This window comes from Ovis aries, chromosome 19, assembly GCF_016772045.2.
Source record: "Ovis aries strain OAR_USU_Benz2616 breed Rambouillet chromosome 19, ARS-UI_Ramb_v3.0, whole genome shotgun sequence".
NCBI classification, from domain to species: Eukaryota; Metazoa; Chordata; class Mammalia; order Artiodactyla; family Bovidae; genus Ovis; species Ovis aries.
In genome coordinates this window covers 50221880-50249030 of record NC_056072.1, presented here as the reverse complement: position 1 = coordinate 50249030, position 27151 = coordinate 50221880, and the positions used below count along the sequence as shown (strand labels likewise).

Here is a 27151-nt window from a genome sequence, read left to right as displayed (position 1 = left end):
TATAGCCCAACTGTCACATCCATACATGACTACTGGAAAAGCCATAGCTCTGACTAGATGGACCTTTGTTGGTTAAGGGAACAGTCATGAAGTGTGCCTGGTGTGAGAGGAAGGGAAGAGGAGGCTGTAGCCAAGAGCAGGAGGACGTGAGTCAGAGATGAGGAGGGGGGCTGGGGAGACAGCCACTGCAAGGACTTGGCTTTGACTCTCAAGGAAGTAGGAGCCATTGAGAACTTTGGTCAAGAGAGAGACATGCCCTGGCTTCCGTTTTAACAGGGCTTCTCCGAATCCTGGCTGCTTAGCAGGAGGCAAGAGCAGAAGCAAGGAGCCTAGTAAGCAGAGGCTACTGTCCCTGTCAAGCGAGAGACGAGATTGGCCACGGAGGTGGTGGCTGCAGAGGCGGTGGCTGCAGAGCTGGCAGCCAGGGAGAAGGTAGGAACATTTTGTATATTTTGAAGGTGAAGTTGAAAGATCTAGATGGAGACGTGAGAGTCCAGGCTGATTCAAAGACTTTTTGGCCTGAGCAGCTGGAAGGATGGGACTGTCTCAACTGAGCTGAGCAAAACGAAGGAGTGGCTCCAGATCCAAGGTCTTTTCAGCCACACTCCACACCCCCCACCCCAACCCAGTGGTCGGGGCTGCCCAGCCATAAATGATCCTGGGCCCAGCCACCCAGAAAAAAGGCCTGTGCCATGGGAGGAGATGAGATGCAGAATTCCCATCTCAGTTCTTAGTAAAGATTCTTTTCTGGAGCAGATAAGGATTGAGCTCTAGGCCCAGGACCTGGGCTCCTCAGCAAGGGCTGGGGCAGGCCCGCGTGGGTAAGGGATGGCTGTCTGGCCTCTATCTAAACAGGATATGCTCAGGCTGGCTGATGGTCATGGGTCACTTGGCAGCCAGCCAAGCTTAGGCTCACCCGACCCCCACCTCCCTCAATATACAAACACACACACACACAGAGTAATACAAACATGGGATGAGATGAGTATGGGCAACTCAGATCCCATGACTCCCTCTTTTGTTCACTCTGAATGCACATGAGAAGCAGTGGCTGATGAGTCTCTGTGGGGCCCAACCAGAACATAGAGAGACCTGGGTGTCTCGGTCTCTGGATGGACTTGCAGCACCCCTAGGGCCTAAAGAAGCTTCTGACCCAAACATTAGGACTGGCTTCCTGGGAGGTCGTGTCTTCCCAGAGGCCTACAGGATCTAGGAGGAAATAGGAAAGGCATTCCAGCACAGGGGATCAGCATGTGCGAAGACCCAGTGATGAGAGTGACGGCAGAACTCTTCAAAGAGGCCTGGGAGGCCTGTGGGGCTCCAGAGTGGAAGGGGAGGATGAAGCTGCCTCAAGAAGGAGCCTGGCCCCTTGTGCAGAAAAGGACAGTGTGTGGAGGGTGATGGAGGTGGCCACAGGCTCTGGGCTAGAGGAAACACAGGGCATACACTGGTACTGAATGAAGAGCATTCCTAGCAGAGGGGACAACAGCAGAAAAAGCCTAGAGGCAGCTTTGGGGAGCAGCCAGGGAGGTGGGTCGTTCCAGCTTTTGATCGGCTCGGAGCCAACCCCTGGGGCAGGCTGGGCAGGAGAAGGCTGAGCCAGGCGTGGGTGACTCCTCACTGCCCTCCCCCCTCCCGGTGCAGCAAGCACGGCCTCGCACCCCCTCCCGGGGGCCCCCTTTCCATCACTCCCCCTCTCTGGGATCCAGTTCCGGGCGGGTGGGGGCTGGGCCAGAAAGCAGGCAGCGCCTGGGGCAGAGGAGATGAGAAAACCAGAAAGTGGGGAAACCTGAGCCAGCAACGCTAGGGCTGGGCGGGCCAAGGCTTGCTCAGCCGGCTAGGCCCGGGAAACAGGTTCCCCGGAGACCCAGGCAGAGGAGAGAGTGCTGGTTTAGTGGGCCACCTTCATGGAGGGGGCATGGCCGGTCCCTGAGGCCCAGGCCTGCCTTGTCCAGCCTTCCAGATGCAGAGACCAAGAGGGCAAGTTTTCTCAAGTTTACCCACGGTGGAGGCCAGATAAAGGCAAATAGTGTAGACAGAGGTTAGACAGGCAGCAGGAGGCCCAGGGCTGCACTTCAGCCCCCAACAGCACAGCCTGGAAGAGCAAGAAGGAAACTAAACAGGCATGAGCACTGCCAGAAACAAAGTCTAGGCCAGGCCTGAAGGCTGGGGGTGTCTGGGGGAGACCTTCAAAGCTCTCCTGCCTGTTACCAGCACTATCCCCATGGGTGGTGACTGGGACAAAGGGGGCCAATTCCTTCCCAACTGTAGCCCTCACTGTCAGGCTACGTGGGACCTCAGGAGCTCTGGGAAGCTGAGCCCAAGGCTGAACAGCCAGGATGTCACCCCAAGGGCCTGTCCTCACGTAGGAAGGGAGAGGGCACTGCTCCAGGATGGGAACCCCAGAGGCTCGGTCAAGGTGAGGAACCAGACCTGGCTTAACCATCTCTGAACTTCCTACCACCTTGCATGTCCAGACCGGCACTAGTGTGGGCCATAGGGACTGGGCATGCCTGGGGTCTGAGTGTCCACAGAGGAAGGAGGGACAGAGGCCAGGCAGGGGTCAGCCTGGCCTGGCCTCTGTTCAGGTGGCCCCACGGGGCATCCTGGGTGGCTTTCAGGTGGAGCGGGCACAGATGAGTGGCACCGAGACAGGCAGAGGACTCGGGGTGGCGGTGAGTGTCGGGTTGGGGCAGCCGGTCCAGAGGAGCTGGGTAGCAGGCAGGGAGTTGGCTCCCGGCCTCTTGGCTCATGTTCCCTCTTGGATCTGATGTTGCAGGGATTTGCCCTCTTATTCATTCAATAAAGATTTATTGAACTCCCTAAGTGCCACGTATGGCTCTAACGCTCAATGCCAGCTCCCCCAGCACTGGTCTGCAGGCCCTTGGCTCCATGTGGGCCCCGTGGCCTGGCCCTTCCCTCCTGGAGCCTTCTCATAGCTCCGGAAAACGCTGCCTTTCTCATACCACAGCTGGTGGTTACAGACCTCACTCCGCTTCTCCCAGTCTGCTCGTCCTCAGCTGTACAGTGGGGCCAGCAGGACTTGCTTCTCAGTGGGATTGTGAATGGCATGCAGGGCTTCCTGGCTGGGCATCAGTCTGGTTTCAAGGGGTCTTTGACCCCTGAAATTGGAGACAAAATCACCACAGGCTACAATGTTCCTCCCAGTAATACATATTATATATAAAATGACATATATAGTAATACAAAGTGCTCATCCCAGCATGACACACAACAGGACAAGGGTGCAGTGTGGATTCACTGCTGCAACTATGCTTGTTTTGATTTCTATTGATTATTCAACCTTCTCACAGTGATTACAAGAGAACTGGCATCATTCCACTATGTGTAGCCAAGCCCAGCTCTAACTCTCTTCTCTTCCGCTATCCCCTTCCTTCGACACCACTGCCACCAAAGGCCTCCCTGTGCTGAGAGACCTGTGTGTGTGTCTGAGAGGTGCTCCACGGGGTGATAAATCAGCTGAGTCTCTTTCCTTCCCAGCCCAGCACCCTGGAGTCATTTTTGGCAAGTCCCCACAGGTCTGCTTTATTGACCAGGACAATGATCTGGTACTGGTGACAGAGGTGGCCAGGGAGCTCCGGGATGGTGGTGGAAGTGATGGCTTTGGAAACCCTCAGCAGTCACGGTGGCGTGGGCTGCGCTGGTAATGGTGGTGCAGTGGCAGTGACCTCAAGAGTGACCCTCGTACAGAGAAGGGGGAAATGAGGAGGAATGACTGACAGTGTTTTTAAATGAGGCATGACGGCGAGAGATGCACAGGCGCTGACACTGCAGCCACTGTATCTGCAGGCTGGTGTTTGCTCACATCCAGTGGCCAGCCTCCACTTGGAGCGTGCGAGCCAGCAGTCCAAGTCTAAGTCCGAGTCAGGAGACCCTCAGCAGGATCGCTAACATACCTAACAACCTGCATTTGCAGTCAACCAGCCAATAGGTCAGAGTGAGAGATGTCTTGGGTGGGGGTTAGCCAGGAAGAGAAGGGAGAGGAGGAAGAGAGAAAGGCAAAGAGAGTGAGGAGGAAGCAGACAAGGAAAACTAGGGGGAGAGGAAGGAGGGGAAAACGGACTTCAGATGGTGAAGAATCTATCTGCCAGCAATGCGGGAGACCTGGGTTCTATCCCTGGTTCAAGAAGATCCCCTGGAGAAGGGAAAGGCGACCTACTCCAGTATTCTTGCCTGGAGAATCTCATGGACAGAGGAATGTGGTGGGCTATGGGCTACAGTCCATGGGGTCACAAAGAGTGGGACAGGACTAAACACACACAAGGAGGGGGGAAAGGAGGGGGAAAGAGAATAGAAAAGAGAGAAGAGGAGAAAGGGGAGGGAATAGGAGAAGAGGGGCAAGGGAGATGACAAAGAGGCCCATGCCCATTGGGACCTTGGCAAAGTGCATGGGGCAGGGCTGAGACTGCGGTCCTGGCTGGTGAGGCCATGGCCTTGACCATTGCATTAGGTTGGGTGGAAGGTCCCTTCCTGGGATCTAGGTGGGCCTGAAGCTCAGTTGCAGAGCCCTAAAGTCTGCAGCTCTCAGGAATCTACTTGAAAGCAAATGTTGCTTTCAGGAACCCCTATCTAGCTTCTCTGGGATGTGGAAATATAACGGATGGGTCCGTGGAGCTACTGGCTTGAAATAGGGCTGGCTGCTGGGGAGATCACAGGGAGCCCTAAGGCTGTTGGGTGGAGCTGTAAGGCTGACCTGGCCTGGGGTGGAGGTGGAGGACAGGTCCAGCAGTGTCAGCCGTCCCAGGGGCTGCACTGCCACCTGCTGAGCGGCCCGGGCAGTCCTGGGTCCTGAGCTGCGGGGCTCACGCGAGGCCAGGCGTGGCGGGCAGCGAGTGGGAAGGACGGACACGGCAGGGGGTGCGCAGGTGAGCGCAGCCTCTTGCTCTCTGGCGCGCCTGCCCTTCCCGCCAGGGAGTTGAGTGCCCGGGTAAACACCAGGCGCGGTGTGCGCGGTGTATCCACGGAGAGACAAAGCCGGGGCGGGGCGGGGGCCCCGCCCGCGAAGCCAGGGCCAGAGTGCGGGGTGCAGGTTAGCCCTACCGGGCGCGGGCTGCCCCACCGCCTGGGAGCACGGAGCCCACCCCGCGGACAGGTGGAGCGGGGGCGGGACGGCGGCCGGGCGGGTCCCGCCCTGGGGGTGGGGCCGGGCGGGGCGGGCGGGGCGGGGCCGCGCTATGCAAATGTCGCCCACGGGCGGCCAATTGCCGGCGCTCCCCGCGCGGCTCCGAGCGCCCCGTCCCGCCGGCGGCCGCGAGACCAGAGCGAGCGAGCCAGCGAGCGAACGGCCGCTGCCCGGTGAGCCCCGGGCGCAACCCAGCGCGGCCGCCCAGCCCCACTCCAGAGACCAGGCGAGCACAGTGCCTGTGGGCCAAACCGAGCGCAGCGCCCCGAAGCCGAGCGCGCGCTGTCGCCCGCGCCCCGCGCCGGGGAATGCGCCCTCGGCGCGCCGGCCAGGGGGCGCCCGCAGCCCACCCGGGGGGAGGCGGCCCCGAGCGCCCCTGAGCCTTCCCATGGCCCGGGATGGGGTCCGGGGCCTCGACTGCTGACGCGCCCGAAGCCAGTAGACCCCGTTAAGCCGTGGCCGCGACGCCGACCCCGGCTCAGGCACAGCGGCGAGAGGGCGCGGGCAGGGCCATGGCCCCGGGGGGCCGCTAGCGCGGACCGGCCCAACCGGGAGCCTCTCTGCTGCCGCCGCTGCCGCCACTCGGGAGCCCAGGCCCCGCCGCCGTGGAAGAGGTGAGTGCGGCGGGAACCGGGATGGAGCGGGCAGGCGGCCGGGCCACCCCGCGATCCCTCTGGGCCCCGCGGCACTGCAACTCTGCGGAAGTGTCTGGGGCGCGGGGCTCGGAGAGGCAGGGGGCTTCCCGCGGACGGGAGGACGACAGGACTAGAGTGGGCGCTGTACCTGTCCGGGCTGCCCGGACCCTCAACATCGAAGCGACGTGGAGATGTGTGAAGGATGTGGCCTGCGGGGTCACCAGTGTGCAAAGCAACTTTTTCTCCGAGAGGTTCTGGGTGGGTGGGTGCTCCCATACGCCTCCTTGCTGCTGTAGCTGGAGGCCTGATGCCCCTTCCCCTGGCTGAGCTCTCCCACTAACGCCTCAGGCAGCTCTCTTCCCTAGTAGGTACCCCTGCCCTGTCTCACTGTTGGAATCTGGGGATCGTCCGCTGGAAGGGAAGCGCTACCCTGGCAGCCCCCTCGTGGAGGGTCTCCAAGATGAGCCCGGGCAGGACGGCCAGCCCCAAGGCTTTTCTCCCAGCCCTGTGCCAGCCCCCTGACCCAGCCGCTAGTCCGTGTCTGCCTTCCAGCAGGGCATTTTGCTTGGATTAGGGGCTCTGCTGTATGTGGGTAGTAAGTGACCTGGGAGAGCCTGCAGTCAAGCCCCCCCATCCACCCCATTCTGGTCAGGCTGGGGCCCAAGTGGTGGAGTGGGTAGGGGAGAGGAGCTTGGTGGACTTTCCTAGAGCAGGTGGGACCAGAGAGTGTCAAGGTGGCCCAGGAGGGCTCGGCTGGAGCTAGGGCTGCAGGCCTGCCTGGATAAATAACTTCCGATTCTTGAGATAACTGTGTTATGAACACCAGCCCATGAACACCTGGGGGAGGTGGGGTGTGAACCTAAAGCGCTAATGTGTCGGCTCTGGAGATTGGGGGTTCTTGTCCTCATCAATTCATCCAGATTGTCTCCCAGAAGCCCCTGTTCTAATTGCAGAGATAGAGAAACTGCACCCAGAGGTTGGTAGGCACATACCAGTCCCGGGGGTTGGATAGAGATGGAGCCTTTTTCCAGGCTGCCCAGGGAGTGTGCCCGGACCCTTGGGGTAAGGTGTCCTGGAGGGTGAGGACACTGGGCATGCTTCCTCCACCGCTGCTGCCCCTCAGTTCTGAAGGAGCCAGGCCCGGAAGGGAAGTGCGGGGGTTGGGGAGAGGAGGGAACCCAGCCTCAGCCCCCTGCTGCTCTAGGCATACCTTGAGGGCAAGATGGAGCCAAGCCCAGGTGACCTTGACTAGGAAACTCTGACCACGAAAGAGGGGTTTTCAACATCAGCTGTGCTGGGGTGTCTCTGCTTTCTGGTCCATAGGCTGTTGGGGGAGGGGGAAGCCAAGGAGTCAGGAAGGAGCTCTGGCCTGCTGGAGGGGGGTGTCGGAGGAGCTAGATGGGGGGTGGGGTACTGTTAATAATTTTTCCATCATGTTCCCCCCGCAGCCTTTCCATCCAGTTCTCAGCTCGCAGGAGCCGACCGTCCTTCCCTGAGGCAGGCTGTCCACCCCCCACCCGTGCCCCCCACCCGCCCAATCCCAAGAAGTCTGGATCAGGCTGGACAATGTGACCTCCCAGCCCCCTGCTCCGCCCCCAGGTGCCTCCGGACCCCTTCGTCTGGCTGCCCCTCCCTGCACCCCTTGCCAGCCCCAGCTCCTCGGTTCTTTGTTCGAACGTCTCTCCTCCGTCCCTCCCTCTCTCCTCCCTTTCTCCTCCTCCCTCCCGCCTGCCTCCCTCCCTTGCTCCCTCCCGCCAGCCTTCTTTCCTTCCTTCTCTGCTCTCCTCCTGGTGGGCTCCCAGGTGGCGGTGGCTGTTCCTTCTCTGTCCACCCACCTGGGCTGGACCCAACTGCTCCAGGGGCTACTCTGGGACTGGGGCTGAGTGGACTGCATCCAGGGACTGGCAGGGGAGAAACAACTGTGGAAATGCCTGCCCCATCCCTATCTCTGTCTTCCTCTTCCTCCTCCTCCTTCCTTCTCCTCCTCTCCTGTATCCCCCAAGCTGCCAAAGAGGGGGCCTAGACTTGGGCCTGAGGCCCCAACAGATTTGAACATCCCCTGTTAACCCCTTTAAAAGGCCAAAGCATTGTGGGAGGTCCCTATAGGGGCCCAGTGGAGCAGGGCCCTCCAGGTTCCTGGACTCCTTGGGAGGACTCCCAACACTGTCCTTGGTGACCCTGACCTTGTCACCATGGAAATGGATGTAGGAGAAATGAGGTCACAGGGAGGAGGGGAGGCGAGTCACCCCAGCCCCCTGATACCTAGGATCAAAGCTCTCCAAGGGACTCAGCCTGCATCTAGCCCTCCCCGAGAGAGCTAGAATAGCGTCTCCCCACTTCCTTGAGCCCCACCCCACTAGCAGGTCGAGTTCTTGAACAAACATATATGTGTGTGTGTATATATATATATATATATATATATATATGCTTGTAAGGACTAGTGCAGGCATGTAAGTTTGGATGTGTGTATATCCACAGCTGTTAGAGGGGGCCTCCCAGGTGCACCTGAAGGTGCCGGTAGCTGCACAGCCCTTTCTCCCACACCACCCCCCACAATCAGGGCCTGCCATTCAGTCAGCTTCAGCTTTGTGCCCCAGCGGACAGGGGGCGTGGTGGGTTCTGATTCTCCCCTCCCTCAGCCAGCCTCCCTAGCACCTGTGATGGGAGGTTTTGATGGAACCTGAGAGGTACCCCGGAGAGGGTGTGCCCACAGAGAGCACCACATGGGGAATGGGTCAGGCTGCTTGAGGCTGCACTTCCTGTCTGAGGAATCACCAGTGGTTTGTTGGCAGAAGAGGCGAGGGCTCAGGGGAGGTGGGTCCCAGGAGGACATTGGGGTCTGTCGAGTGAGACTGGACAGTCCTAATGTGGAGCCTTGCCTCAGTGGATGCCAGCCAGGGCAGGGGATTAACAGATCACAATACCCCTCAGCCTCCCCTCCCCACCCCAGAGTCCTAGAAATGGGCCTAGGGTCCCTGTCTCCCATGGGAGAAGGAAATAGACCTGGCAGTTCTGGGGGGTGGGGCTCACACTGTCATTGTTGCCCCCACCCACAGTGCATCTGGGTGGGGGGGGGGTGTTGGGAAGTTGGCGCTGATTTTCGCCGGGAGGGAGCAATATGTTCTGACAACTGGTGCTGGGCTGCGTTTACCCAACAGCCAGCCTGCCTGGGGAGACAATATTTGAAAAACATTGTGTGGAAACTTGGGCCTGCTGGAGGTTTGTATCAGAGCTCTGCACTGAGGGGACACTGAGGCTGGCTCAGACCCTGCCCCTGGCCTGGTGGCCACCCTAGCTCCCCTTCTTTGGTCTCTGTAGGCAGAGCTGGAAATTTCGTGGGCAGGAAGTCCTTCTGTATGTCTGACCTGGATCCCTCCTGCTGTGATTTCAGTAGAAGTAGGCCCTGCTGTTCTTTGCCTTTCCTGTTCTGGCTGCTGTCTCTCTCTAGGCCATCTATGTGTTTCTCACTTATCCTCCGCTCTCTTCTGCTCCCAGCTCTAATCATCAGGCTCAGGTTTCCCTTTACTGAGAGGAGAGATTTGGCTGGAGCCTGCAGGATTGGACCCATCTCTTCCCCCATTCCCTGAAGTGGGAGAGGAAGGAACAGCCCATTTGGTTGGGAGGTGGATGCATGGAAACTGGAGAAGGATGTAAGATCACCTCCTTGAGCTGAGCCCTGTGAACGGAAGTCTGGAAGCTGTGGTTGGGGAAGGGTTTGAGTGTCCACTGGCCCCTGTTAGCCCTGTTGACCCTAGACTGCACCCAGTTGCTTGGTCTTCAGACCCATTGTTAGGGACAGGAAAGTATATGAGATTTTCACGTTATGGTATTCATGGCCCCAGGCTGAGGATGTGAGCACAGAGGTACCTATCACCCTAGTTGTTCAGATAGGGAAACTGAGGTACCTTTGGCAGAATTACACAAGAAAATGTTGGTCCGACAGAATACCTTGCTCTGCCTCACATATCTCAACCTTGTTCCTCCTCCCAGGTGCATAGATAACTGCCTGACTCCTGGGCCCTAGGCCCCTTCCACAATGCCTGTCGCTGGTCTCCTCCTTTGGGCTTCCCTGCTCACTGGGGCCTGGCCAGCTGCCCCCACCCAGGACTACCTCCCAGCCATGCCCCGGATCCGGCTCTCATATAAAGGTAAGAGGCTCCCTTGCAGTTCCCTCGCATCCCCCTGTCCAGAGCATTTCGTCCTGTTTCAAAGGAGAGAGAGGAGAGGTCAGAGCAAGAAAGAACAAATTGTACAGCCACATGGGTCACACTGGGTGGTTTGTAGGGGTTGGGGGAGGTGGTGACTTTCTGGGAAAAGCTAGAGACTGGACTGCTTAGACATTTAGAGAAGGGTCCTGAGTCTGGGCCGCTTCTAGAGCCAGAATGCATGGCCTCTGGGCTCGAGTCTGCAGGGTGTCTGTCCATGTGATAACTGGGGGAGACAGAGGCGTCAGATCTTTCAGACTTGTGCTTGCAGAAGCCCTTCCCTGCCACTGGTCCTGCCCTGCCTGATCGATCAGACGGTCGGACAGACGATGAGGCCTCCAAAAGCTAGAGGAGCAGGATCTGCTCCTCTGGGGTGTGGGTGTTTGAGGAACCATCCTAGGGGTCTCTAGGTAGGAGGGGCTTCTAAGAATTGGGGAGGGGGCTCTTGTGTTGTGACTGGAGGAGTCTAGGGCCCCTGGTGAGTTCAGGGATAACACGTGCTGTTGTGACAGGCCCGAGATCCCCAGTGAGCACTTTGCCTGAAATCACCGGAAGGTTTTTGGGCTTTCCTGGTGGCTCAGCCATAAAGAATCCACCTACAATGCAGGAACCGCAGGAGATGCAGGTTTGATCCCTGGGTTGGGAAGATCCCCTGGAGGAGGACATGGCAACCCACTCCAGTATTCTTGCCTGGAGAATCCTGTGGACCAAGGAGCATGGCGGACTACAGTCCATAGGGTCTTAAAGAGTCAGACACAACTGAAGCAACTTAGCACGCACGCACACAGTGAAAGGTTTTAATGATGAGTTGGGGTCTGCAGAGTGAGATGCTGGTCCAGCTCCATCACCTTTGCAGCTAACCAGCTAGGCTGGTGAATACATGTGGCCCACATCCTCAGACATACCAGTGGCTCACTCAGTAGCCACTAACTCAAAGACATGATCTAAAGAGTCTACCCTTGGCCTGAGAAAAGAGACAGAGACTATGCCTGGGGGACCTGGGGTCACTGCTGAGTTTTCAGCCTCTGCCCTCCTCTGACCCAGAGTGACCTTATTCAGCTGCTTGTCCTGGGTGGGGCCAACTCAGCCCTGGCTGACCAGATTTCCAGGTACCCTTACTAGGGTGAGAGGCTGGGTCAGCCTTTCCTTCCTCAGGCTTGATGAGGCCCAGCCCCTCCTCACCATGTTCCCATGTCCCCTGGAAGAACCCCTCTCTTGGCCTCCATATCATTCCTGCAACTTGATGGGGGGTGTAGGGAGTGAATTTCTGAGAGTGCGCCTAGGGAGGGAGGAGTCCTACGCAGGGCCTGAGAAATGGACAAAAGTAACAACCCCTCTCCTAGGCCTGGGAAGGTGAGATATTCATTCCACTGATACTGCTACCATTCCCTGGTGGAAGTTCTCAGAGCATATTAATAAATACTGAAGGGGTCCCATCCCCCTCTTATTCCCTTCCCAACCCAGGGTGCTGGCAGGGAGAATAGAACACCCCCCTACCGCCCACAACAGGGGCTGGGAGGATGACTTGGTTTCCAGACCCTTGGAATCCTGGAGCCCAGACATCCACTCTGGGTGTTTGTCATCATCTTGGAGATCCATGAGAGGAAGTAGAAGGCACGAGACAGAGGGAGGGTCTCTGGATACTCCTTTTAAACCTTCTTGGACCTGCAGGGGCAAAGGGACAGAAGATTTTGTTCCTGTTTTCCAGAGAGAGAAACTGAGGCTCAGATGAGGGCAGGGCCAAGGTCAGGCAGGAGGCAAAGGCGAGGCCAGAAATAGAACCCTGGTGTCCTGGTGTCCCGGTCTTGCCGACGCCTGACGCTCACATCAGTCAGGTCGATTCCCTCTCAATTAGCTCTGCAGCCGACACCCACACTGACTAAAAGCCCAGCTCGCTGGCAGCCAGCCTGTGGCACTGACTGTTGTGGCAGCCTGGGGCGGGGCTGGAGGCTGCCTGGGGCCACCCCATCCCTGGGCCTCTGTGCCTTTGCACAAGCAGGTTTCTCTGTCCTGAATGACCTTTCCGTCTCCCACGTGGTCTCCTGTCCTGCTTTTATGCGTGGATGCCACTTACAGTAGACACTTGAGTCCCTGCCATGTGCCAGGCCCTGTGCTGAGTCGTACTTGGGGCTGTGCAGTGAACAGGGTGGGGTGCTCCCAGACAGAGTGTCTGAAAAGACAGTGGACACCCAGTTGGCCCATGCCTCCTGGGAGCCTAGCACTTACTGTGCACCAGGCCCCAGGCACCCTTCTCCCCTGTCATGTTGGATGGTCTCAGCCAGGAGATATCTATGGCGCAGCCCTCGGTGGTGGGTAGGCCCTCAGTGAGCATTTGTGGAGTGAGAATGGAGACCGACATCTACGAAACCTGGGGGTCCTGGCCTGGCTGTTTCTAAGGCTGGAGGGACTGCCTCCTGTTGCATATACCCAAGGGGCACAGGGAGGGGTGCTGTTAGGAGCCCTGATGGTCACAGCAGCTCCATGCCTCAGCTTCTCCATCTGTGGATAGATGAAAGCAGCTGGCCTACCAGGCCTCGGGAATTTGGCCTAGTCATATCCCCTCCCCTCCTTGGGCAGTTGAGAGATGCTAGTTCCAGCCCAGTCAGCCGAGACCCTCTAATAAGCCAGAGGTGTTGGTGTGAGGGGGGCCACGCTGCCCAGGGCAGATAAAGGAACAAAGGCAGGAACTGGGCCAGGCTTGGGCTTGCTGCCTGCCCATCAGCCTGGGCGCCCCAGCCAGGCCAAAAGCCTGGAGAGGGTGTAAGGAGAAGGGGCCCAGGCGGAGTGGGAGAAATCCTATGGCCCATCTCCTATCCTGTCCCACCAGAAGCACAGCCAGGGTCATGCGGAAATGAGGGTCAAGTGGGGAAGGTTTTCCAGAGCAGGAGAGGCATTCTTTGAGTGCTCATGGATGCTTAGAACTAGTGACCTGGCCATCAGGACCTTCTTTTTTCTATCCATCCTTGCCTGGGGCTGGAGTCCTCTTAACCCCAGAGTCACTGGCCAAGTCTGGGAGGAAAAAATACCCTCCTTCCCCCACCCTGAGACTGTCCAAGCCCTGGGGTACCACCTCCCACTGCAGAGGGAGGTATGAAGGCCCTGCCAGCTCCTTTGTTCAGCGTAGGGAATGTTTACTTTTTCCCAGGAAGCCACCCCCAACAAGACACAGCTCCTGCCTGGGCTGGCTTTGGCCAGGACTTGAGGTCAAGAGGTGTTTGGAGAGGGAAAGAGATCTTGTGATGACATGAGGTGGCCAGGCTACTGAGAAACTGAGGCAGGAGCCGGGAGATGGAGTGGAAGGTCACCTTGCCAGGGAAGGTCAGGAAAGATGAAAATAATAGAAATCACAGTAGGTACCTGTGATGATAACCAAGTGGTAGTCCCATCAAGGCCTGGGGAGGAGGGCTGCCTGGGTTTCCTGTGAAGAATCAGACCCAGAGGCTTTCCCGGGTCACTCAGGAGCCAGACTCAGATGGAACGTGGCTCCGCCTGATGCCCGAGCCTGTCCCAAGACTAGGCTGGAGGGCAGGCTGGTGAGGCAGGCCCAGCCATCTCCCACGAGCTTGGTCTAAGCCTCGAGGACCCTGCAGTGCCGCCCATAGCCTGTCCAGGCTTACTTCCCAAGGAAAGTGTTGAGTTTGCACTGGGCAGGCTTCTTATGCTCTCTCCCGCTGGAGAAACAGCATCTGGGTTTGCTCCTTTCCTATGAATCCAGCTGTCCGTCACCCCAGCCCCTCCACTGATCAGAGTCCCCTGGGAAGCTGTCTCCCTTCAGAGAAGGAAAAACAGAGTCCAGGAGAGGAAAGAGCTCCGACGTCCAGAGCAGCCCTGGGGTTCAGCCTTCTCAGACTGGGCATATCTGGCTTGCCCGGCGGGAAGGACATTCTGTAGGTGGCGGGTGAACAGGTGGGTGCTGGTCACTGCCCCCCAGCCCACATCAGCCCAGCCTCTGATGGGGTACCCTCTCATTTGGGGTAAATGGCCCAGAAGAGGGCCACCACTTACATCATGTGTGTGTGGCTGAACGAGAGTCGCCTGGCCTCCTTATTAGGAAATGAAGAGATTGGAGGTTAGGAAGGGTCACAGTCCGTTTACTTCACCCAAGGGAGAGTGAGTATGGGGTGAATACAGACTGAAGTGGAAGAGTCTCTAGCAAGCTTCGTCTTAGCTGCCCTGACTGAGCATGGGTTGGGGCAGGCCTAGGGAGCTTAAGGACCCTCCCTTGCCCCCTCGGGGCTCCCTGGCCAGCCAAGCAGGCTTAGAGCTTGAGATTGAAAGGGAAGGGTGAGAAGGAGCTTGGAGGCCAGGAGTGGCACCAGAAAGCTGGGTAGATGGCTTTGACAATTACAGTGAAACTTGGCGATCACAAACTGGGGAGGGCTGAGTATTCCAGGATGAGCCAGACAAGGGAGGAAGGAAACCCAAAGCACGAACTTGAGCCCAGATCCCTGCATCTGGTACCTCAGTTTTCCTGGAAATGAGAGCTACCCCCTCTCCCGAGATGGACCTTCAAAGCGGCCGCTTGGGGAGTTGGGAGGTCCTGGGGGTGCTGGTTGGCTGTCCCTCAGCCGGCCATGGATCGCCGTCAGAGAGAGCGGGGCAGGTCCTTGTGCTTGCCGAGAACCTGCCCGAGGCCCCGCCGGGGTCAGCCAGGCCAGGGCTGAGGGCCTCAGCTGTGGTCCTTCCAGGTCCCGCCAAGCTTCAGATGGGACCGCCACTGGCTGGGCCTCCGCAGCACAGGCCTTGTCTCTGGGTGCCTGGCACGACGCCTGCCCCTCCCTCCCTGGCTCCAGCTTCTCTTGGCACGGAGTGAGGAGCTGGTGCATGCTCAAGGAGTAAATCATGTTCCTTGGCAGCCCCCGCTGCTTCGTAATCGTAAAGAATTTAAAGAGAAACCACCAAGATAAAAATCTCATCCTGGCCCATAAAGGCATCTTTTACCCTGTGGCTTGAGAGGCAGCAGCCTCAGAGTGGGCTCCTGGCTGTCTGCACCTGTGTATGCGCACCTCCAACCCCGTGACCCCTCCAGAGGTGGTGGGGGGTTCAGAGGGATGTCTCCAGAGCTGTGGGTACTTGACTCCTGACAACTAGGAGACCTCCAGCTCCTCCCCCAGGTCAGGCAGAGCAGGACACTTACATTTAGTTGAATGCAGAGGTGATGCTGTGCTGGTTGAGAGGGCTGGCCTGGAAGGCAGACAGAGCCCATCCTACCTTCTCAGCTGTGTGATCTCAGATGGGTAGCCTAAGCTTTCCCACCTCTGGTTTCTCCATGTAAGGTGAGGATGGCAGTGGTCCCGGGGAAGCAGCATCCAGAAGTCTCAAGCTGCCCAGCTTGCATCCTGGCCGAGGGTAGACCTTACGTACTGAAGTCCCTCTGTGTCCTGTTGCCTCATCTGTAAAATGGGGATAAAAAATGATGCTGACCTCATTGTGTTTAGAGTATTAACTTTGTGTACACCGTTGTGGCTCTGGTGAAAGGAAGTCTCAGAAACTAGGAGCTACTCTGAGGTTGGCAGACAGGTGAGGGCTAGTCCTCGGGATGTCCAAGGAGTCTGCAGCGCCTCACCTCTCCCTGTAGATTTCTAACCTGTGGTGAAGCAGACGGTGTCTGGAAAAGGCTGCAAAAGACGCCCTGAGCCCTGTGGGTGGAGTGGGGTCAGGAGGAGGAGGACTTCTGCTGTGAGCATCTGGACAGGCATTTTGGAGGAAGCTGTATCTCCAACAGGGGAAGGGAGATTTCTGGAAGAACAGAAGCAGAGGCGGTGTGTGTGGTGCAGCACTTGGGGAAAGGGCAAGATGCTAGATGGGGCTCGCTCTCGGTGGTAAGACATAGAGTTTGCATTTTCTCCCTTTTGGGTTTGGTTTTTAAGCTCTTTATTTCATGGTAGAGGTACCACATACATACTGGGGGAAAGACAGTGCATTTGGGGAGGGGATGCCCTGGGGGGCGTCTCTCCGGAGATGGGTGCCACAGTCTGGTTTATGCCCATGATCGTGGTGCCCATGATCAGCTGCAGTGACCCCCCACCCCCACCCTGAGCACTGTTCTGGCTCTTACAGCTTGTGCTTGGGGTGACCAGACCTGGACTGCTTACTTGGGCATCTACACAACTGGGCCGAGAGCATGTTTGCTTGGCCTGACCTGGCGCTGTCCTGGGAATCTGAGCCCCGCCCCAAGAGAGCCCTTGGAGCTTTGGAGAAGCAGAGAAGATTCCTGCTGCATTTTTCTTAGAAATAGCAAGAGGGCCTTTGCCAGAGGCCTGGATGCCAGAAGGCTCCGATCTGAATCCAAAGCCCAGCTCACGTGGGTGCCTGAGCTTGGCAGGCCTGCAGGCCCTCGCCCCCCCTCCCAGCTTGCCGAGCAGCCCCAGGGAGAGGGTGGAGGCCTCCTGGGCTCCAGACCCTGATCACTGATCCTGACCCGGCAAAGAATGGGGTCTGGGCGGTGGCTGCTGGCCTAGGTTCCAAGAGGCCGGCCCGTGGCCGGTGGGAGGCCCAGCTAGGCTGACTTGTGGTGTTCCCACTGGGGCTGCTGGCAAGTATTGCCCATTTGCCGCATCTCTGCAGGGCAGGAACAGTCCCAAAGTAACAGCCGGCTCCAGGGACCAGGAGGCCTTTGGGGCAAAAGGCTTTGGCTCCACCCCCCTCCCCCTAGTCTTCTTCCTTCCTTCCTGCCTCCCGGTCCCCTCTTGCCTCCATCTCCTCCGTCACCACCATGACCCCTGCTTGGCTTCCTACCCGGACATGCTCTTTCCTCTCAGGTCTCTGCACCCGGCCAAGAACCTTGTTTCTTCCCATTTAGGGCTCCGTGCTGATGCCCTCATTTCCTTCCAGAAGCAGAGTCCACTGTGTGGACCTGCTGGTCAGCCCGTGTGGGTGGCTCCAGTCGTTCTTACACTATAACTGCAGAGCGGCTGCTAGAGCGTGGGGGCCTCGTGGGCTCCTGCAGCAATCGGGATAGAATGGGTGGCACTCCGGGCTCCTCTATGTTCTCATTTTGCTCAGCACTCTCCAAGTCCCAGCACCAGGCCTGTGTAGAGTACTCGCTGCCTTTCTGGACGGGTGAGCAGCTGAGTCCTGCTGGACTCCTGACACAGCCTCACCATATGCCCCAGAGCTGACCCTAAGCACACAGCTGCCTGTGTGATGATGCCTCAGTTTCCCCACCTGAATACTAGGGAGGGAGCTAAGATGGTCTGGGGCACCCTGGGAATCTCTCGGTGGGTGACGTGAATGGGGCTGCAGGGACGGACTCCAGGAGTCTGAAAAGGGCAGAGATGAGGGCGGGGCCCAGGGCAGGGGGAAGGTCTTGACACCCACCAGCCTGTTGGTCTCATCCTGGCCTGTCCGTCTGGTTGATTTATCAGAGTAAATGAGCCATGGAGAGTTTGTTGTCTTTTGCAGTCACAGAAGGGAGGAGGAGGTGGAGTAAGGAGCGAGGGGCTTCCGGGCCAGGTCTGGAATGTGGGAGGAGGGGTGGGCCCCCAGGCCCGAGGAACTGAAGGCTCTGATCCACTCTCTCCACCTGAGAAAGGGGTGGGTGCCACCCTCCCCTCAGGACCCGCCCCCTCTTCCCACCCGCTTCCCACTTCTTGGGGGCACATTCCAGTGTGAGCTGCTTGCCTGGCTCAGGCCCTCTCCTCCCACCCCAGGCTTGGGGGCTACCCTGCTCCTTCAAGCCTGCCTCCTTGACCACACTGTGTCTTTTCCAAGCTGGGCTAGAGCTCTGAACTTTGCCTGGCCCACAAATGCCAAAGGTGTCCTCCTAGGCACACCATTCCGGTCCAGGCAGGAGGTCCTGGCCGCTGGAGCCACCAGCCCAGACCTAGAACAATCAGGCACCATGTGGCCCCGGGGCCGGGCAGGGTTCAGTGGAGGCACCTAGATGGAGGGCCCCCTACCAGCTAGGACACAGTGGTTGAAAGTCATTGGACATCCTTCTCGGGGAGACGTGTAGAACCAACCTCTGCTCTCCTCCTGTGTGTGCCAGGGAGTGACCTTGCTGCTGCTTCCCACCTGGTTTTTCCTGGGTTGGGATGAGATGTGCCCCCAGCCTGTCTTCTCTTGGGCGGGGCAGGTGGGCGCTGGGGCGGAACGGGCGTGGGAACAGCACGCCTGGGCCTGCCGGGCCCCAGCCTCCAGCCCTTTGCCCCCAAAATGAGAGGGGAGCCCGCAGCAGAGTTTAGCCCAGCTGGACTGCTCCAGCTTGGTGTTTACCGAACAGCTGCAATGTTTACAGTAGCTCTTGAGAAGGGGCCCCTTGTTCTAGAGGATTTCCTATCCTGAGGGTCCCATCAAGGTCTGATCTTACCACCTCCCCATATCCCTGGGATAGGCATGTCAGGGAGCCAGGGACTGCAAACATCTCCACCCTCTCCAGGGCTCGGCCACTGTCTTGGTGCCTGTCCCTCCGCCATCCACTCTGGCCTTGGGTCCTTCTCCCCTGGAGAAGCTGACGTTCCCAGGAAGTGGCAGCTCTAAGTGGTGAAATACGGTAACAGGGTCCCCAGTTCAGACTTTTAAATTAAATTCAATCAGAGCCGTTATTGAATATAAACACGCGGAGTCATTTACATGTTAATTATGTTGAATGGACTACGAGGCCATAATTAGTTGCTAATTGGGTGAGAGCTGCTGTAATTGGTTTTGTTGGCACCGACCTGGCTCACCTGCCTGGGGGGAAGAGGGGCGAGTATGGATGGCTCCTAGGGAGGCCTGTGGGTCTGTGCTCTGGACAGCCTGATTCAGAGATGGGATTGGAGAGGAAAGAGTTTGATGGGCTTGGGGCCAGAGGAACCTAGAGCCTGCCCCCCATCCCCCAGGGAGCAGACAGCTTAAGCCCCAGGCAAACCCCTGGGTCTGGCTTCTAGGGGTTCCCATCTAAAACATCCCGAGGGGTGGCGGAGGGAAGGGACTGGGGGAGTCAGCCCCTGAATCAAAGGTGACGGCCTCCCCTGCTCAGCCCCATGTGGGACCTGGACCTGAATAAATGGTAGGTACCTAGGAGACAATTAGCACGAGGCACATGTCACCCTGGTGTATCCCTGCAGATGTCGGGACCCTGGCATTGAGGTATGTGGGAGGTGGGGTGCTGAGCAGGGAGAAAGGTGCCTGCAAAGGCTTTAGGGCTGCCCTGCCCCCCGCTCGGCCTGGCTGGAGCTCCGGGGTTGCAAGGCTGTGGCCAGGGGCTGAGGCCTTCCGGCTGGCCGCTCATTAAAAGAGGATTAGGCTGGGATCCAGGGGGCCAGCCCAGCCCCTGGGCCTTCCTCTGGGGCCCCTCACAGCTTGGGGGAGTGATGAAGGGGCTGGGGGCCACCCCTGCCCAGCGCCCACGAGGGTGTCCAGGAGGGACCCTGCCCCTCCTGCTCCTGCTCCCATCTCCTTGTCCACCTCGGTTTCCTTTCTCAGAAGGACCAGAGGATAGAGTCCTAACAGACACCCTGGCGCACCCCTGCCCCTCACCCTCTGCCTCATTTCTCTTCATCTTAGGAATTAGGGCTGCCCCAGCCCACATGAAGTCAGAGGTCAGGGCTGGGCTGCCAGGACCTGTCCATCAGCTCGAAGTACCCATGCACAGCCCCAGAGGTGACACTGTCAGTCAAGGCCTGCTGCTTTGTAGGGCTGTAACCAAGGGGGCGGGGTACCCATCTCTGCTCCAAGACCCCCCTCTTGCAGCAGCCCCTGCCTCACTGGCGACAGACCTGGTGTCCTAGAGACGGGCAGCAGGGGTCAGGGGCCGCCCACTCGGGGTCTGTGGGTGAGGGCTGCAGACACGCCCCGTCAGCACTGTCCTCGCCCACCTCCTCCTTTCAAATGAGGCACCAAGTGCTTCCCAGAGAGGAGGAAACAGAGACCCCCCAGGATTAGGCTCCTGTACGCTGAGAAAGTTCCTGCCCCTGGACCTTTGCCAGGCCGTTCTGGGCCAGGACCCCAAGTGTCTAATGGCCATGGGAGACTGTCAAGACTGGGAGCGGCTGCGGAAATGAGGTGGCCGATGCCAGAAAAGGCTCTTCCTTCCCGATGACGGGAAAAGCCTTCCCGGATGTTGCCCCACCCGGCTTGTGCCCAGCCTGCAATAGTGCCTGGGGGTGGGGAACTCGTCCCTGGAGCATCACCCAGGCACACCACCCTCTCCCCAAAATGAGAGCTCATCCAGATTTGAATCCCTGGCACCTGCAGAGCCTTGGATTGGGCTGGTTGTGCCCTGGCCCCTCCGTCTGTATCTTCCTGGGGTTGCAGCAGGGGGGTGACACTCCCGCTATCAGAACTGGGCCTGGAACAAGTGGAGCAGAGGTAGGGACTGGCCTGAGGACGTGAGCAGCCTGGGTCCATGTCAGCTCCCCCTTGCACACCCATGCGTGCTCAGGCCCCCAGGTACCCTGGGCCCAAGTCCCTGCCCCTCACTGGAGCTGGCAGCCCTAGGTTCTAGGCCTGCTGATGCTGCAGGTGTCAGAACAGTACGCCCAGGACTACTCAGCCACCACCTGCCTTCAGCTGGGCTTCTCGGAGGAGTGAAGAAGACCCCCTGTTCTTTCACTCTGTGGCAGAGGGGAGGAGGGGACAGGATACCAGTTTCAGTCCTTGCCTGGTGACCTAAGGTGAGCACCACTCTCCCCTGGGCCTCAGTCTTCCTGTCTGGAGCTGGGGCTGCAGGGCTGTCACAGGGACCCTTGTTGTAATTCTTTACTACAATCTGGCATGCAGGAAATGAGCACTAAGTGACCCCAACCGGGCTCCTGAAGCCCATGCCAGGGGCCCATGGCAGGGCCAAAGATTCCTGGCCCCTGGCCCGTCCCTTCCCTACTCTATACAGCCTTATGGGGGATCCCCACACCTGCCTGTTTCCACAGTGACCAAAACATCACACCCTGTGACAACAGAGCCATTGACGCCATATCCCGTGACCACTGGGAGGGGTCCCGAGGGTCCTGAGTCATGTGCCCTGTCAGTGGAGGACGAGTCACCTTCCGGCCCTGGCCCTCCCGGCAGGCAGTCCCCACCACCACCAGGATGAGCTCTGCCAGGGCGGGCCCCTCCTTCAGTCCAAAAGGCTGTGGGCCTGGGCGGGAATCCCATGCTCTGCGCACTCCGATGTGTCACTTTCCCGCTCTGCCTGTCATCTGTAAACTGGATGCTGTGAGCACAGGGCTTCGCTCATGATAGATACAGGATGACTTAAGTGAGAGGCTCCCTCCATTCCCACCTCTCCCCCCAGGGCAGGGACCCGGAGGGTTGTGAGGGAGGGTGTCAGGTCAAGGTGAGCCTCCTGCTCCTCCTGTAGGCCTATTTCCTCATCTGCTGAGTGGCCTTCTCCTCTGTCCTCGCAGCACTTTGAACTTGAGAGGGGGATTTGGAAAATTTGGGGGCTCCTGGCACTGTAGAATGGGAGGGCTGAGATTATAGGGGCCCACAGGGCTGGGCAGGGATGTAGGGATTATAGCCGGTTGCATCCCTGGGGCTAGATATTTGAAACTCCCCCCTACCCTAGATCCCTGTGTCTGAAGGTGCCCACTTGAGCCTCGCCTCCCTTCCCCCTGTTGCCCCCCAAATGCCCCCTAGCCCAGCAGGATGGGTAAGGGCACCGTCAAGGCCATGCCCCCAGCCAGGGTATAAATAACCCCTGGCGGGCTGTCCCAGCCTGGGGGGGCTCTGCTGGCAGCCCCACTTCCTCTCTGGCCACTTCCTGGCCCTGGGGGTGGGGGAGTGTTTACTTTCCTGTTGTCACGATGGCTGGGTGGCCAGGCGGGGGACTCCGAGTGGCCCAACAACAGGTGCAGGACAGGTGCCCAGGCTGCCCTGCCCAGGACTTCAGAGGCACCGCCGCCGAGGCCGAAGCCAGGCAGGGATCGGCCCTTTGATCCCTTGGCGTCCCTGCGTCCCCGCGGTGGGCCAAGGTCGTCACCTGTATTCTCTTGCCGTAGTCAGGGCTGGGCAGGGCACAGCCTCAGACGTGGCCTCCGGGTCTGCTGTGGGAGTCCCCTGGCTCCCGGCCCACCTCACACGCCCATCTCAGCACATCCTGAAGCTCCCGTTCAGAGCTGCTCTCAGGCTCAGCCTCTCCAGCTCCCTTCCCAGCTCCCCAGAGCACAGCGGGGGGTCAGGGTCAGCCAGGCCAGTCAGAGACAGCTGCCCCAGTAGAAGATGGCCTGGGTTAATGGGAGGGAACCCCCTGCTGGTTCCACCTTGAGGAGGACCTCAGATCCCAGCTCTTCCCCCCTCTCCAGGTCTCTCCCTCGGTTGCCCCACCTGTGAAATGGGTCACCAGCTGTGGGCAGGGAGAATGCACGTTTGATCTCCCTTGGTGGGTGCCTCATGTGGTGTAGGACCGATATGTACATGTGTGTGTACCTGGGCCGGGTATATACATGCATACTGTTGGTTCTGCGTGCTGCCGTCTCAAGTCTCCTGTGCTGGTGAATACCCATCACCCTGGTTACAATCACTCCTCTCTGGTGAAGCTGAAAATTGCTGGGGGTGGGTGGAGGAGGGGCCTGCCACAGGGACCCCTCGGAACTCCCTCTCCCAGAGGAGGAAGGTTCTCAAGTTTCCTGGAATCCGCTGTCATTGGCCTATCACTAGCCAAGTTCCCTCCTAACTTTCATCCTCAGAAAGGAGGGCTTTCCCCCAGCAGCCTGTGGGTCAGAGGGCCACACGGAAGGGAAACTGAGGACTCAGATGGACGCTGCTCCCAGCCTCCGGGGATGCTGCAGCCCTAGAGGGCGGGCCTCTTTCCTGGGAAGGACTTCCTGGCTGGTTCCAGGAAGTGGCCTGAGGGTTCCACCATCAGCAACCCCATGGGGTCTGGGGGAAGCCCAAGCTCTCTTGGGCAGTTTGCTTCCAGCAAGGCTTTCTGATGTCCTGGCTAACCTGCTTCCGACAAGGTGGGGACCTTGTGTGTGCCCACTTTGCCCCCTGCCTTGTTGGCAGCTGGGGTGAGGACAGGGTGCCCTGGCTCTGTGCCAGCGTCTCCGGGCTTCCCTTGATGCACCTGCCTCCACCCCCACACCCCTGCTCATTAACCCTTTTAGGCCCCTGTGGGAAGCTGGCTCCACCCTGAACGTGGGAGCATTAACCCTCACCTGAGCAGAGCCTTTGATGCCATCACGTGCCCTGACCCGCGCCCACTGTGCTTTCACTGGGACCTGGAGACTGGCTGGGCTGCCGATGAATCAGGGCCCCGCTTTGGGTGTGGCCCCTTCCCTGGCTTGCCCACCTGTCATCCCACTTTCTCCTCCTAGAATGTCAGGGACTCGAGAGGTTACCAAGTAGGTTCTGCAGGGGAAGCGGAGGCCGAGATGACTGTGGGGCGGGACTGCTGCTTCTGTCGAGGGGGATGGCTGGCTGGCCTCCGGGTGCCCTGACTGCTGCCCTGCCCTCCACCCGCAGAGCTTAAGGCCACAGGCACCGCCCACCTCTTCAACTTCCTTCTCAACACAAGCGACTACCGAATCCTGTTCAAGGACGAGGACCATGACCGCATGTATGTGGGCAGCAAGGACTACGTGCTGTCCCTGGACCTGCATGACATCAACCGCGAGCCCCTCATTGTAAGGGCCAGGCCAGATGTGGGGCAGGGGAATGTGGGGGGGTGTGGGCCCCCAGGGTGGGGGCCCCCGCCGGCAGGCCCTCTGATCCCCCTCTCTGGCAGATCCACTGGGCAGCCACCCCACAGCGCATTGAAGAGTGCGTGCTCTCAGGCAAGGATGGCAACGTGAGTGCGGTGGGGTCCATGGGTGGGCTGGGGTGGGGAGGGCAGGGGGCACGGGGACCCCAGGAAGGCATGGGGCCCGGCAGGCATCTGGGCATCTCCTTGGCTTTCTCTCCGGCCCCAGGGTGAGTGCGGGAACTTCGTCAGGCTCATCCAGCCCTGGAACCGAACACACCTGTACGTGTGTGGCACTGGAGCCTACAACCCCGTGTGTGCCTATGTAAACCGTGGCCGCCGTGCAGAGGTAAGCCCCGCCCCGCCCCGGGCCCGAGGCCGCCCTCACTGGGAGCTGCCTTCCAGGGTTCTCACGGGAGCACGGGCCTGAGCCCCAGCCCTGCCACCTCCTGGCCCTGTGACCATGGGTGAGTGATGTCTTCCACCTCTCAGAGCCTCCGTTTCCACACCTGAAAACGGGGCTCATAGCTGCCTTTCTCACAGGTTGGTGTGAGGAGGCGGCAGTGAGCTGATGCTCTCAGAGCGCTTAGCACTGTGCCTGGCGTGTAGTAAGCGCTCACTCCATACCTGGCAGCAGTTCTCTTGGCTTTGCCTGTGGACGGTGCCCCTGCAGCCAACCCAGAGGGCCTGGCGGGGGCCTCAGTGTTAGGAGGCTGGACGCCGGGGCCAGCTTCTGCCCCATGGCCTGGGGGAGAGCTGCCCCTTCCTCAGCTCTGCCCGCCTGCTTCTACCCCACTCCATTTCCATGTGGGCGTGCATGTGAGCTGGTGTGACCTTGTAGAGTGTGTGTGAGAGCGACTGGACCAAAGGGGCATGGGTGTGTGCAGGTGTGCCCCAGCTGTGTGGACGTGTCCTCACGGCAGTGCATGTGTGAACCCAGGGGGCCCAGTGTGCCTGTGTGTGTCCCTGGTGTGTGTGGTGTGAGAGGCTGGCAGCCCAAGCCCGCTCCCCCAGCCCCTGCCACCCCTGGCTCTAACCTGTGTTCCTCGTCTTCTCAGGCCACGCCCTGGACCCAGATGCAGGTGGTCAGAGGCCGAGGCAGCAGAGCCACCGATGGCGCCCTCTACCCGACGCCCACAGCCCCACGCCAGGTGGGCCTCATCCCTCCAGGCCCTTGCCAGGCAGTACTGCCTCAGAACCGAACTCACCCCGGGCCTGGCCTTCCAGCCAGGAACCCGTACCCCAGGCCAGCCTCCCCAGGGTCTTCTGTCTACCTGTGTGCCCCCTCCCACCCCTTTCCCTGCAGTGCCCTCAGGCTCTGAAGGCATTCCCAGTTGGACTCGTGTCAGCCTCAGTGTGACAAGAAATCATGAAGTCACCAGTTGGGGAAGACAGGAGCCCTGGGGACAGCCAGAACACCCTCAGAACACGTGTGTAGACATGTGTGAGCACACACCAACATATGCGTGGGCACACGTAGGGCACTCTCCAGCCCACACCTTACTCAGCACCCAGTGCGGGAATATGGCGCGTGTGTTCAGCCTGACGTAGCTCTCAGGGGTCGGTGCCCCAGGCCTGCCCTGGGTCATGCGTTAATGCAGGTATCCTGCACAGCCCCCTGCCCAGGGTGGGAGGGGCAGAACTGTGTTTCTACTAGACTTGACCTGGGACAAGGCTGGGCTGGGGGGCACTGGGGGGAGGGGGCACTGGGGGCCGGGGCTGGAGGGGCCGGGGCTGGGCAGGGGCGGGCAGGGAGGCAGGGGCTGCCGGTGAGTGACAGAGCAAGTGGTCACTTGAGCTGGTGCGTCTGTGGCAGGGAGTGCTGAAAGGTGGGATGGCTCAGACTGTGTGTGTGCGTGCCCAGGGTGTGAACAGTGGGTTCCGTGTGTTGGCTGTGGCGTGTGCCAAGCTTTGTGTGCAGCCCCGTGTGTGTGCAGAGTGGAACTGGAAGCAGGCCTGTGTGCACCTTCCCATCACCATCCCTGCCCGCTGCTGCGCCTTCTTCCTGCCTCTTGCCTGTCTCTTCTCCCTCCCTTAACCTCGTGAGCTTGTCCTGGTCCCAGGGCCTCTACCAGCCTGCCTCCTAGCGTCTGCAGGGATGGGTGGGAGGTCTGGGGGGCTTTGTGAATTCCACGTGGTCCGGGCTAGACCCCTCAACTCCCAGCTCCCCACAGAGATGTGTGGGGCTGGGGGCTCTGCTGAGGGGCAGGGAAAAAGCCCTGCTCTATTAGTCTGTCCCAAGGACCACAGGTAGAGCGCAAAACCCGGCAGCACAATAACCTCAGAGCCCTCGGGCCTGGTGGGACCTGATGGCAAAGGGCAGGACCCCAGGCCCTTGGCCAGTCCCCCTGCCCTGGTTGGGTCAGCAGCCCTCCTGTGGCCTGAGACTGGCAGCCACAGCTCAGAGAGGTGTGCCTCTGTGGCCCACTGGGGGGCCCTGGGCAGAGTCTCCCTGAACCAGCTGGCACGGAGGGGCTGAAGCCCCCATAAGCCCACCCCATCCCCCTCTCATGGTCCCCAAAGCAGCGTCCTCTGAGACCTGTGATGCCCAGGTCTTATCTGAGACCTGGACCAGGAAACAACTTCTCGGGAACCCACAGCACGACCGTGCCCTGGGAGACCTGGCCAGATGGAGTTAAAACCCAGTGAGATCTGGGGAGGGAAGCAGGGTGGCTTCAGGGTTCCCCTGGGGGCTCACTGTCACCCTGGGAGCCCGGTGACCCTCACCTTCCCTGGCTGTGGGACAGCCTGGACGACGCTGCGCCCCTCTCTGCCCTACAGGATTACGTCTTCTACCTGGAGCCTGAGAAGCTCGAGTCAGGAAAGGGCAAGTGTCCCTACGACCCCAAGCTGGACACAGCCTCAGCCCTCATCAGTGAGTGCCCTCACCCCACCCCGGTTCTGTGGCCTAAAGGTGTGACCTCTGCCTCTGGCGCAGGGAGCATGGCGCCAACACTTATCCCAGGGAAGAGACCGTGAGATCGCCGTGTCTGAAACCCGCCCCCCGCATTGTGGCCTCTCTTGGCAAGGGGAAGGGTACAGACCAGACCCCAGTAGCTGAGGGGCAGAGACGAGGTGGCATGAGCCTGCATCCAGCCCCTTGGATAGTGGGGTGGAGATAGGCTCGGGGGGCCAGATTCTACCCTGAAATCCACATTGGGGTCCATGTGAAGGTCAAAGCCCTCCAGACTGCAGCCTTCCTAGGAAAAGACAAGCAGGGTCTGCACTGAGGCCTATAGGAGGGCTGGTCCCAGAGTGTGCCTTAGATCGTCTGGGAGACCAGGGGAGGCCCACGAGGCAGCGCCAATGGAGGGTGTTGGCCCAGAGACTGACTGGGAGAGTTGGTTTCTGGTCTGGCCAGGTGTCTGGGGGAGTTGGGAGAAGGTTCTCTGAGGAGTCCTGCCTGGGGCCTCAGGAGCAGCTGCGGCCCCCTACCCCCAGGTCGGGCAAGCCGCGTGCTGACCCAGGTCCCTGCACTCGGCCTGTTTTCCGGCTGCCCAGCAAGTCTGCCTCTCAGCAGCTGCTGGGCAGTGTGCCACCTCCAAGCCTGGGAAAGGCGGTGGGT

The 27151-nt window shown here is 59.6% G+C and overlaps 1 protein-coding gene across 3 annotated transcripts in view; it reads left to right on the top strand.

The window, feature by feature from the left end:
* Positions 1 to 5247: 5247 nt before the first annotated feature.
* Positions 5248 to 27151, top strand: part of SEMA3F (semaphorin 3F) — a 28717-nt gene continuing 6813 nt past the window's right edge. The window contains exons 1-8 of one of the 3 annotated variants that reach the window (XM_027957609.2): positions 5248 to 5757; positions 7227 to 7377; positions 9769 to 9926; positions 23370 to 23530; positions 23632 to 23694; positions 23816 to 23935; positions 24645 to 24737; positions 26368 to 26461. In XM_027957609.2, the coding sequence (XP_027813410.1) occupies positions 9815 to 9926; positions 23370 to 23530; positions 23632 to 23694; positions 23816 to 23935; positions 24645 to 24737; positions 26368 to 26461 (643 nt within the window). In that variant the 5' untranslated portion in view covers positions 5248 to 5757; positions 7227 to 7377; positions 9769 to 9814. The remainder of the gene's footprint in view (positions 5758 to 7226; positions 7378 to 9768; positions 9927 to 23369; positions 23531 to 23631; positions 23695 to 23815; positions 23936 to 24644; positions 24738 to 26367; positions 26462 to 27151) is intronic. The other 2 variants (XM_027957608.2, XM_042236187.1) reach the window with 2 other exon arrangements.